Source organism: Rattus rattus, chromosome 8 (assembly GCF_011064425.1).
Source record: "Rattus rattus isolate New Zealand chromosome 8, Rrattus_CSIRO_v1, whole genome shotgun sequence".
Lineage (NCBI taxonomy): Eukaryota > Metazoa > Chordata > Mammalia > Rodentia > Muridae > Rattus > Rattus rattus.
Window position 1 is genome coordinate 30,751,097 of NC_046161.1, and position 12,219 is coordinate 30,763,315.

At 47.5% G+C, this 12,219-nt stretch overlaps 1 protein-coding gene and 1 long non-coding RNA gene across 4 annotated transcripts; one reads left to right on the forward strand and one right to left on the reverse strand.

The window, feature by feature from the left end:
* Positions 1-269: 269 nt before the first annotated feature.
* On the forward strand, positions 270-7,368 carry LOC116907788. Its single transcript, XR_004388845.1, has 3 exons — positions 270-412; positions 6,424-6,620; positions 7,120-7,368. It is a non-coding gene; the product is annotated as an uncharacterized LOC116907788 (long non-coding RNA).
* Foxred1 (FAD dependent oxidoreductase domain containing 1) lies at positions 4,779-12,080 on the reverse strand. Of its 3 annotated transcripts, none has more exons than XM_032910927.1 (11): positions 11,878-12,080; positions 10,998-11,218; positions 10,079-10,192; positions 9,699-9,817; positions 8,615-8,709; positions 8,217-8,318; positions 6,800-6,876; positions 6,444-6,604; positions 6,172-6,301; positions 5,883-5,987; positions 4,779-5,664 (listed from the first exon to the last, which is right to left on the reverse strand). In XM_032910927.1, exons 1-11 carry the CDS (start codon positions 11,960-11,962, stop codon positions 5,410-5,412), a joined length of 1,464 nt encoding a protein of 487 aa, XP_032766818.1. In that variant the 5' UTR covers positions 11,963-12,080; the 3' UTR covers positions 4,779-5,409. The 3 variants fall into 3 exon arrangements, with proteins under 3 accessions (XP_032766818.1, XP_032766821.1, XP_032766819.1); XM_032910930.1 differs by having other exon boundaries at positions 5,410-5,664; positions 11,971-12,067; XM_032910928.1 differs by having other exon boundaries at positions 5,410-5,664; positions 11,802-11,913.
* Between the last annotated feature and the right edge of the window lie 139 nt (positions 12,081-12,219).

A 12,219-nucleotide genomic window follows, 5' to 3' on the forward strand; every position in this document is an offset into this window, starting at 1 on the left:
AAGGAGAGGGGTAGGGGAACGGGTATCCCTGGAAAAGGGCTGACTCCGCAGGCTCGTCCGCCCACCGCCCACTGCCCCGCGTCCCTACCGCTCACCTGCGCGGCCCAGCGCTGCGGGCGGCAAGCTCGGCCGGGAAGTGCCTCTGCCCCGGCTCCCGGAAGCTCCTCGGCCACAGCCCTCCCGCCCGCACCAACCACTTTCCTGCCCATGCCCGCTGACCAGACCCTAGGGGGCGCTCACCCATCCGCGTTGCTCGGGATTCCCGGCTGTCTGGCCACCACCCGCAGCTGAACCCGGACACCCGAACCCCCTCAGACCGCCGTGAAACCCTGAGCCTCGGTTTGTCCCGTGTGTGGGCAAGGGGACGAGGAGAAAACTTCTGAAAGGGAGGCGCAGACTTTACTTTCTTTCGGTACAGTAGGGGAAAATGAGGCTTCCTTCCCCCAAGTAAGGTGGGCAAAGAAGATGGGCCAGCCCCTAGGAGGTCCGTACCTTTATGGGAGGTGGGTCCCATTAATGTTGCCGCCCACTGGCCAGAATCAGTCTGGCCAAAAGTGCCTCAGGGCAGGGATTTCCTAGTATCATTTCAACAGCATTTCCGAGGGTGCCAAAGTAACTGCAAAAAAGGGGTGGCTAGGCAAAATGTTGGTAAGTCCTGATGAAATACAGTCTTCTGTCCCCACTTCCTAGAGCTTGCTGTGAGCTTTGTGAAACTCCAAGGAAATAATACAGCACTCAGTATTTCCTGCTATCGAAGTGTTATTAAAATACCAACCTAAAAACAACTCACATGAAATGCTGCAGGTGAAGGAGTATTAATGGGCTGGTGTAAAGCCTTATTAGCCCTCTCTGACTTCTTTTTCTCTCCAGCCAGCCAAAACTCTTAACTTGTTCTGAGGGAGGAAGTTGGTGCTGTGGGGGCTGTTCGTGGGTGATCTTTCTAGGTTTACTCATCAGATTTATATTCTCTGGTTGCTGGTGTTGTGAGATGAATATTCATAAGAATTCCTGGAAAGCAACTGTGTCTGCAAAGACTGGTTTACTGATTAGAACTGCAGTGAGGTGGAGAGACAGGAATATTGTCTGTCCAGAGGCTCACCTTAGCTCAGCCAGCTCTAAAGCCCGCTGAATAGCCAGCCATTCCTTGAGCAGACCCTTAGCTGCCCAACCCAAAAGCTATCATCAGATAACACCCGAGTCCTACAGCAAAGCTTCCCCCATCTTGCTATAACTGACTCTGCGATGTACCCACCAATGTATCTTAAACTTGGCATGATTTATGACTTTGTTCTGCAAAAATTTAAAACTTTGTGAAGCTACTCCCACATTGGAACATGCAGTTTGGGGTAACCTAAATCTATATTCCTGGGCCATGATCACCCAAGTGTGGCTCAGGAATAAAGCATTCCTTCTTCTGTTAGGGATAAAAGGAAAAGAGCTGTTTAGGGAAAGAGCTGTCTCATTCCCCCCCCTTCCCCCAGCAGCTGGACACCCAGCAGTTGCTCACACTTGGTGGATGGCTCCTTGGCGAGAACATTTCTGTTCTCCCTTCAGCTTCTGCCCAGCTGTGCTTGTGAAAACTGCCGGTCTTCCAGCCAGGTTCATTCTACAGCCTCCTTCCCTCCCTCCCCTCCCCCTCCCCTCCCCTCCCCCTCTCTTCTCTCTCCTTATTTTTGTAAAGATGGAGTCTTCAATAGTCTAGCCTAGCTTCACACTTGTAATTAAAGTGACTGAACTTTTTTGATCTTCCTGACTCCTAAGTTCTGGGATTACAGCTTGGCCACTCTACCTGGACAAGAGACTGCGGCTGGAGCTGCTAAGACTGCCTGCTGCTCGTCCTGAAGACCTGAGTTGACTCCCAGCACCATATCCAGTGGCTCACAGTTGCATGTAACTTCAGCTTGAGGGAAGGACTCCCTCGTCCGGCCTCCTCCCTCCCCCGCATACATACACAAACGAAATAAAGGTTTTAAACATTATCATTGCATGTCTATAGGTCAGAGGGCAGCTTTTGGGAGTTGGTTCTCTTCTTCCACTTTGTTGAGGTAGGCTATCTCTTGTTTCCACCACCCTATATCTCCAGGCTGGCTGGCTCTTGAGGTTCCAGACAATTCTCCTGTCTCTATTTTCCCTGACATATTGAACCCTGGGATTGCACACATATGCAACCATAGCATACATTTTAACTTGGGTTCTGGGGACTGAAACTAAGTTGTCAGGGCTAAATGGCATTTTGAGCCATCTTATCTGCTTGAGGAAAGCCTTTCTTCATCTGCCCTATCCACAAATCCCTTTGCCCTACCTCTCATTGTAGTATAAACTCCCTGGGGCCAGGAAGGGTCTTTAGGGTCCAGCAGGAATGCTTTGATGGGCACCCAAAGTACAGGACAAGGTGTGGGGTTGCTGGCTTTGGGGGCAAAGATGAGGACCCCTCACATAGTTGAAAGGGCAAGGCAAATGCAATCATAAGGGTTTTCCCATGAGACAAGATTAAAGCCCTGCAGAAGTAGAGGGTTCCTTAAGAGTTAATGATTATAACATCTATCTCTTTGAACCCTTAGACTAAGGCTGTGTTGAAGTCACTATGGGACACTGTGAGTGTCGGTGGTTTACATGGACTGATCAATCGAAGATAGCCACAACAGGATGAATTCAAGCTGAATTCATATATAAATGAAGTTCTTTATATAAGTCACCTTTAGCAAGTCAAATACCAAATACCAAAACTTATCTGACTTAGGAGCTATCTTGAAAGAACTATTACCTGTTGCTGTAAATTTAAAATAATACTTTCTTCTATCCCACACTAGGTCTTGGCACCGCAGTGCCCCAAGATATCTGATGGATATCTTCATCTCAGTCAGCAAAGTCTCTCACCTGCTTTGTTCTATCTCACATCACACTGCTGATGGCGTCTCTCTGAGCCTGGCAACAATCTCCCTCCCCATCCAGTTCCCAAGGCAGGTATACACATGTCTCCAGCCACCACATACTCTCTTGAACTTAAACCGCCACATGAAAGAACACACAACACAATAACCTCTGATCCAATTGATAAGATATAATTGCCCACCTAAACATACAAAGCCCTGGACATATACATCCCTTAAGAATATTCATAACAACCTGTAAGTGTACAGAGAGGGATCTTAACATCCACCTCCATTTTCTCCTGGCTGCTTTTCTCCTCTGGTTCCAGTCTCCTCCTCTAAAACTTTTCTCCTGCCCATCCTTCCTTCTCGTCCAATGACAGGCCTCGTTCTATCTTGTACCTGCCTTCACCTGTATGACATCATCCTACAATCACCTAAGCAATTCTCGACCATGGGAGATGTCCCGGTTTGCCAGACCTATCTCCTGACTATGATATGCAAAAGCTGAAAAACCTTCAAAGGAATAACCCCATAAAAATCTCAGATAACAATCACTGACAAAAGCTACTTCAAAGCTTAGGTGCCATTACTCCAGATTCATGGCAGATACAAACATTCTGTTAAAATTCTGCTACAGGGCACCTTTATAATCCAGGGCTAATTTATAATCCAAGTCTCTGATTTTCCTCTTTAACCTAAAGCCTGTCCACGCTGTTCCTGACATGACCCTTTTAACATTTCAGCACTATCTTCTGGTGACTTTTCTTTTGCTTACTGCCTCATTCCTGGCGCTCTTCAAAACACACAGGCTTTATACTCCCAGCTGGCCCATCTCTTCTCCTGTCCCCTCCCCTATATGATATCTACCTCTTTTACTTTTTATTTACTCCAAAGGACTTCTGATGAAGGAGCCATTTTCCCAAGACTTTCTACTCTACTATGTGCCTTAGATTGCATTCCCTGGTCACCAGTGACATGCTAGGTGCTGGGCCCAGCTGGCATGTGACATTTCATTCTGGTGCCTACTTCTTGGTCTTCATGATTCCGTATCCCTGGATTTTCTCCTGCCTCATGGGTCAGTCCTTCAGCGTTCATCTGTTTTCTCTAAATGTCAGTGGATACTCCAGCTTTCTAGTTGTCCCTACATTTTGCTCTCCTTGGTGATGCTGTTCTGTCACCTGACCACCCAACTAGTCCAATCACCCATCACACCTCCCACAGGCACTTTCCTTTCAGTTTGTCCCACATCAGACTACTCATTTTGCTGTTCCCTCTGTCATTTTGGTAAGAAGCACGGTACTTGTTTAGCTGTTTAGCCAGAAAGCCGGGAAATACTGACTCCATTTCACGTTGCCATTGTCCCATCATTCCATGTGTTTCCCACCATGACTGCTAAGTAGACTGAAACGGTCTTTATCTAGAGCCTGCTTTCCTGCTTCGCTCTCTGACTATTCTCTACAAGGGAGCCAGTGACTTCCCCCAGATCCTCTCTGCTGTTGGTGCTGAGTATCAAACCCGGGGCCATCCACATGCTAAGCAAGCAATCTACCGCTTAAAAGGAAGATCTGATCATATGGCTTCCATCTTTAAAAATCTTCTGCTGGGTTTCTGCTGAGATGAAATCCAAGCTTCTCAGTGTGGCTCTTCAGATGCTGGCTCCTTTTTCCCCACAAAGCTCCATGATCCACTCAGAAAGCCACTTTGAATCCTGCTATAGACTGAATGTCAGTAGCCAGAAGCTGGAGCTTTATAGAAGTTGACTAGATGAATGATTCCATTTCATTTGCTAGAACCATGGTTGCTGTAGAACTCAGGTAACAGGATACAAGCTTGCAAACAAGATGTCTCCCACAGAGAATTTAAGAAACACTCTCAAGAGGATGAGGTTGTCTTTTTTTTATATATATATATGAGTATTGTACTATCTTCAGACAGACTAGATGAGGGCATCAGATCCCATTACAGATGGTTGTGAGCCACCATGTGCTTGCTAGGAACTGAACTCAGGGCCTCTGGAAGAGCAGTCAGGGTTCTTAACCATCTCTTCAGCCCTAAAGCTGCCTTTTTAATGGCACAATACTTCAAATGCTTCTACTATGAGAAGAAAAGTGGGAAGAATATAAGGCCAGAGGGAAGGGGTTAATCATATACATATGTTGATTGAAGAATAAGTTATTAGACAAGTCAATAAATTTGGGTCAGGCTATCCTGGAATGCTCTGTGCCTTGGCTCTGGTCAGATTTCTCTGTATCAGCACCAGGAAGGAGGCCAGTCCTGGGCACCATGCCCAGGATGCCAGCTGAACTGTTTGGGTAGTGAATCAGCCTAGGCTACAATCAGCCCTAGGGTCCCACTGCGTTACTTTCCATTGGCCTGGCCTCTGTGCCTTTGTTTATTCCATTTCAGAGACACTGGGAAGAGGCCTGGTTTAAAGGACGGTGAGGAAAGGGATGTATTCCTGGCACAGTCCTGGGAGACTTGGGCAGTGACCAAAGCCAACATGAGACAAGGCAAGGCCCAGAGAAGAATTGCACATTCAGAGAATATTGTGCTCCTGTAACTTCTCTCCTAAGTAAAAGCGGGTGAAGAGGAAGGGGCTCATATCGATGGTCTTAAAGTGACCCTCTAGTATCATTTCTGCCACAGCTCGACCGATGCCAGGTGCATGCTGAAGTCCACGACCACTGAAGCCCGTAGCAAAGTACATGTTGACAACTAGTGGGTGGGGGCCCACCACGCCATTCTGGTCAAAAGTATTGTAGTCATAATAGCCAGCCCAGGCACTCTGTACCTGCAGGTGCAAAAGATGCTGAGGTTCTTGGTAAAGCCACACATATGCTCATCCCACACCCTTGCTCAGGATCATCTGCTAAAGGGTTCATGTGGTGGGATAGATCCAATAGGTTCCTTAGCAATTGTTAGTTGGAAGGAACACAACAGGTCAAAGGGACTAAGATGGGCTGTTTGATAACCAAATTCTAACAGAAACAATTATTTCCCATTAGTTACCTTCAGAGTCTTAAAAGATGGCACCCTCTGGACCAAATGGGGCCGCATTTTGTTCTGGAAGAAGTCATGGTCCACTTCCAGATTTGTTGGGTCTGGTTCTTCTTCCTAAGTAAGAGGTAGAGGCAAGGTTTCCACGCTTCTTGGATATGAGGGCAAGCCAAGATCTGATTCCTATCATCAATCCCTTCAGTGGATTCCAATTCCAACATCAAGGACAGCAAAGCCTTGCTCCCCAATGGCTTGCCTCTTTAATGACAGCTTGTTTATGTCTCCTTGAAAATTAGTTTACCTCAGTAAGGCTACAGCCCCCTAGGTAGTTGCTGCCCAATCCTTCCCGTCGGAAATACACTCCACTGATGTCTGCAACCAACGGTGTCTCCAGACCTGGTCCCTGCGGGCAGTGCCATAAGTGCACATACCTGTCATGATCAGCAGAGTTATGACATTGCAGGAATAACCCTCACCAACCCTGTGCCCAAATCACACTCGCACACACACAAATACATCCTAAACTTTTGTATCATTTCTTTTCCATCCCTAGCTGTCCTAAGGAGTAGCTACCTTTTCCTTGGCTCCACAGGTAGCTTGGTGCCCTGGAGGGTGCCAGGAAGTCCCTTCCCAATACCAGCCAACTCTGCAATTTGTCCAGACCAGGCTCCTGCGGCATTGACCACTACAGTACATTCCACTGGCTGATACTCCAGGCTCTTGTCCATTTTCACCTGTAGGCACCAGAAGGTAAGAGGAAGGAAGTCTGGCTGTATGTGAGTGGGATAAGGGTACACAATGGATCCTGACAGGCTTATTTTCCCTTGAGCCTAACTTTATCAGTATTGGGAAGCAGGTAGTATCTAAGTAGATTATCTCCCTTCTTGCCTTCTACTCTAGTAAACAGCACACTGCAACTTGGGACTTACGTGGACATTGTTGATCCTTCTCAAGACAACCTGTTCCCCAGTTGGAGTCTCCATTTGGTTAGATGAAGTGATGAAACCTGCAGGAAAGAAATTTAAAAATAAGCCCTTCTGGAAGGGTTAGCTCAGGGGTAGAGTATATTATACCTAGCATGCATGGAACCCTGGGTTCTAGCTCTAGAATTCCCATCAACATGTATTGATGGGCCATTTGGGGCAGAGCTTTGAGTGAGCTGGACTTCCTCTCATGGAGTCAGGGTCCATGTTTCTCCCCCAGGATTCTCTCCCTAACTCATTAACTGAGATGTACACATTTCTTGTAGGCAGGAAGGAGCCAAAGTCTGTCTGATGTCTCCTGAGCAGATGCAGAACAAGTTTCCCTGGATAAACGCAGACACAAAGACACAAAATGGTGGTTTGGATGAGAATGGCCTTGTAGGCTCATATTTGCATGCTTAGTCCCCAGTGATGAACTAACTGTTGGGGAAAGATTAGGAAGTATGTCACTGGGAATGGGTTTTGAGATTTTTTTCAATGCATTTTTTTTCCTTCTTCTTTTTCTTTTTTTTTGGAGCTGGGGACTGAACCCAGGGCCTTGCACTTGCTAGGTAAGCGCTCTACCACTGAGCTAAATCCCCGACCCCAGGTTTTGAGGTTTTAAAACCATACTAGGCCCAGCGTCTATCTTTCTCTCTGCCTTCTGCCTGTGGATCAGGATATAGCTTACAGTTACCTCTGCACCGTTTTTGCCTGCCACTATGCTCCCCACCCTGATGATGATGATGGACTAATCTTCCAAAGCTCCATGCATCCTCTAAATTTTCTTTTATCTGAGTTGCCTTGGTCGTGCGATCTCTTCAAAGCAAATGCAACAGTGATTTTACACACACACACACACTCTCCCCTTGAGGGAAATAGGGTCACACTGGTTTCTTTTGAGAAAGGCTCTCATGTATCACAGACTAGTCTCAGACCTCCTTTGTAGTGGAAGATGACCCTGAACTCCTGAACTTATTTTCCCGCCTGTAGCTCCAAGAGTTCAGGGATTACAGGCATGCAGCCCCATGCCCAGTTTATGGGGATATAACCTAGGGGGATGGATCTTAGGGTTTTTATGAATGGTAGGCAAGCACTCTGCCAACAGCCACATTCCTGGTCCCACAACCACCACTGCTTTTTCAAGGAAAGAAAATGGGAAGAATGAGTGCTTTCCCATGGACACTCAAGAGACATCAAGAAACCAAAATAAACTTGGCTACCCAAGAACAGGGCAGGATAGTGGCAAGAAAGCTGAACTGCTTAGCAGAATATAGCCTTTCACCTCAACCCTGGGTGAGCCTGTAAGCAGAAAGTCAGAGCCTGGGCTAGGGCTTGTCCTGGATGTAAGACATAAGCAGAGGAAACAAGACTTTGGACTCACGTGTCACCTCTCCTTGACAGAAAAAGACTCCCATTGACTGGACCTTTCGACGAAGACCCTGGAGCAAAGACCAGGCATCAAACCAACCTTCATTCTCCAACCCTGACATAAGAAAAAAGAAAACTCAATAAAGCACTGGGACCCTCCTTTTCCCACTATACACCCCACACACTTCTTTAGGGCTTTAGAGGCAGGGAAGGTCATCTTGACCAACTGTACAAGAGTCCAGTCATGCTGAAGGCCAGAGAAGTAGCATGGTTTGGGGTGGGCCCTGTCACTCAGGAGGAAAGAGGTCCTCCTTCAGTGTGGAGATGGCACACTGAGACTTCCAACCCAAGGAGCCCTTCAATCCCCATCTTCAGGGAAAGAAAGCCAAGTGCTGTGCAGGTGAACCTCACCATAAGATGCCAGAGCCACTCCTTCTGCATTTATCCAGGGAAACTTGTTCTGCATCTGCTCAGGAGACATCAGACAGACCTTGGCTCCTTCTTGCCTAAGAGAAATGTGTACATCTCAGTTAATGAGTTAGGGAGAGAATCCTGAGGGGAGAAACATGGACCCTGACTCCATGAGAGGAAGTCCAGCTCACTCATAGCTCTGCTCTTTTCTTTCTCTACATTCTTGTCTCTTCAATACTCTCAACTGCTTGCCCCAGCCCACTCTATCTCCTTTCACAAGATGGTGAGGAACCACATTCCACTGACTCCTGTAAAACACTTTCTTCTCTGCTGCCTGGCACAACCCTGTCCCTCCGAATGAGTGTCTGCTCTAAAACACTTACTGGCCAGGGAATGAGGGTGCCTGGAAACACTCCTGCGAGCCAGTGTCTAGTTTAAACTGAGGCACAATGCCAGCTTCGCTAGATCTTGCCCCAGTTCCCCCACATGTAAAATGGGATGTTCTGATTAAATTAATGAAATGAGTTAGCATCTGCAAACATTTATCTAGCTTCACTAGTGAGATTCACAGCGTGAGTCTGTGCATACCACATCCCAAAGGTGCCCAACCCTTAACTGACGGGAAGCTCAACGAGCTAAGGCCAACCTGCTGCCCACTTTTACTTATAGGCCACACTCAATTATTCCTATTTTTTGTCTGTGGCTACTTTTGTACAATAATGGCAGAGCAGAAAAGTTGAAACAGAGACAAAATGATAAGCAAAACCTAAAATATTTACTGTCTGGCCCTTTATGTACTTAGCTGATCTTTAACTAAGGATTCTTGTTAGAAGGCCAGTCCCCTGGCCACTCCCTAGAGATTCTGGTTTGTTGAGTCTAGGAAGTCTCTTACATGGGTGCTATGATCTGGGTTGTAGCCCTCCTCATGAGGCCTTGAAAGTTTGAATAGGCCCATTTTCCTGATAATAAGAGCTACTGACAAGGAGGTTGAAATTACCTTCGGCTTCCCCATTCCTAGCTTGCTATAGGAGCTCACCAAGTATGTGACGCCAAGAAGCAGCTCAGGGCACTGCTGGGCACCCACCTTTGCATTCTCACATTGCTTTCCAAGGTGGCAGCGTCCTTTTCTGAAGCTAGCAAGAGACAGCCTGAGGGGTTGAACCGAAGGTCCACAGGAGGGGCGTCCACCACAGCTAGGTACTCCTGTGTGCAAAGCAAAAAAGTTGCTCTCCAAAGAAGCTGACATAAAAGGGAGCCTCCCTGGTCTCACTACAGCTCCAGGCGCAGTGGCCCAGATCAGGACAAACCCTTCTCTAGGCACTGATATTGGAAGGCAGTCAAGATCCCAATGCCTTGTTGCCTCCAACACACTACTTCTCCTTGGTTCCCCTGGCCAGCTAGACTCCTGATCTTTAGGCTAAAGAAGGGGCTCCCACCCCAGTCTTCAAATCTTACTGTACATACATTTATGTTCCGTAGAAAGTTGACTGAAAAGAGTGAGAGTTGGACATTCTCAGGAACAGAAAACTGCTGCCAAATCCCGCCCACAGAAGGCCCTGTGGAGGAAGCCCGTGAATACTGTGAAAAGAAAAACTGAGGTAGACTGTCATGATGTCATGTGTAATGGAATCCTGCAATGGAAGCTGTCAGTTATACATCTGAATGTTAACGGGGGAATCATTTTTCAAGGAGCAAGTATGGGTAAACCTGTATGGAAGTCAATCCACAGCTAAGATATACAGTGTTTTAAATCATCAATGGCAGATGAACTGAGCAGAAGTCATCATAGGGCTGGGCATACTGGGACACGATAGTAATGGCCAGGAAGCCCAAGTGTTCGAAGTTAATCTCCAACAACTAATTTACAAGAAAGGAAGGAAGGAGATACTGAAGACAAACATGAGATTTGCAGCTAATGGCCAACAGCAAACAAGAACAACCAAGACTTCATCAATAGTGGGGCCTAATCGAAGGCAGAGGCTGCTGTTTGCATGGATAATTAGCCAGATTACAAGCTGTCTTGGACAGACCTTCAGGCATGGAAGTACAATCACCATGGAATCTGCTTCTGTAAGCAAAAGTCTAGGCAAATGTTCTGGAGCACATGTGTAATCTCAGCATGTGCTGAGAATGGAAGATGTTGAGTTCAGGGCCAGCTTCAGCTGTATTTAAGACCCTGTCGCCAAAGAGATTAAACAACAGTAACAAATCCTCGTCCCCTCCCCCAACAAAACAATATTATTGCCAAAGTTCTTTTTTGAGGGAGGAAGAACCTGGAACTATTTCTTAAGCTCTAAAGTCGAAAGAAAGCACAGTCCCTGCCCTTCGGACTTCTAACAGGCTGTGCCCTCAGTAAGATGACTATCTTACTCCCTGACCTCACCGTGTGGTCCTGTTCCACCACCAGCACCTGGATGGCACCTCGTCTACTCTCCAGCTTCTTCAGCCAAAAGGCCACAGACAGACCAAGAATCCCACCTCCGATGATGACCACATCCGACTGTTCTGGGGGCAGGTGGCTGGTATCATACACCATTTCACATTGCTTTCCCGGCAGGATAGACTCAATCTTCTTCTTAAAGTCAGATACCTTTGTATCCCAGTCTGCAGGACATAGTTACAGTTAGATGGACTTAGGCTCTTTTCTACGTGGTTGGGGGTTGGAGGATGGGCACAGGAAAAGGTGGGCTGAAATAGACGTTTGGATTGGCACATCTCCAACCTCATCCTTTCTTATAAGATCAACTCATTCGCAGGGGTATTATTCCAACTTTGCTGTTTGGTCTTTGTCCCACCTGTCATGCATCTCCTCTAACAACTTCCTAAAATTACACTTTCTATTTCCCCGTCAAGCTAGGGTGACTCACATTATTTAGTTTTACAGACCTTCTTTCCCTCCTGAGCCCCATTCTCAGATATTCAACTGCACATTTATCTCCACTCAAGTATACCAGGCCCAGAGAACACGAGTCCCCAGTATAATACTGCACAGCCTTCTAAAGCCGGGCACCTCTATATGGTCTCTTATCCTTATCCATTACCACCAGCAACCTTCCATTTATTGTCCACTGGGAAGAGCCTCCTTGAGAACCATACACTTGGATTGGCTCTTTAACCTCTAGCAGGCAAGCCTACCCCTTTTCCCAGCTAACTCGATGCCCTGCCAGCACGAGGCAGGGGGTCGAACCTTGAAGGTCACGTATATGGAGATTTTGGGCTCCCCAGAACCGCTAAAATATTCTCTCTGCTGCCCTCAGCTTTACCCAGAGTAAAGCCTCCTTTGCGTGTGCGTAGCCCCCGGGTAGGGAGGCCCGGGCACAGGCCAAGACGCAGCACTTTGCGAAACATGGCCTTACAGAGCCCGGCTTCTTTCAGCTTGAGGTGCCTGCCGCTCAGGCCGACTGTGTCTTTCTAGTCATCGGTCGGCGCCACAGGGAATAGACGCGAATGCACCGATTAGCCCGCAGTGCTCTTTAGGCTCCACCCCTTCACGCTATAGGGGGCTAGCGCCTCGGGAGTCCCGCCCATGTTTGCTATTAGTTAGTCTTGCGCCTACGTCATCCCGCGCGCCCTAGCGGGGGAAGGGGCGGGACCCCTGCGGCTCG

Coding starts and splice junctions, on each gene's coding strand:
- Foxred1 (XM_032910927.1), bottom strand. CDS start 11,962: ATGTTTCGCAAAGTGCTGCGTCTTGGCCTGTGCCCGGGCCTCCCTACC. Junction 8,710..9,698: donor AGCAATGTGAGAATGCAAAG/GTGGGTGCCCAG, acceptor CATTTCTCTTAG/GCAAGAAGGAGCCAAGGTCT. Junction 6,877..8,216: donor CTGTCAAGGAGAGGTGACAC/GTGAGTCCAAAG, acceptor TCTTTCCTGCAG/GTTTCATCACTTCATCTAAC.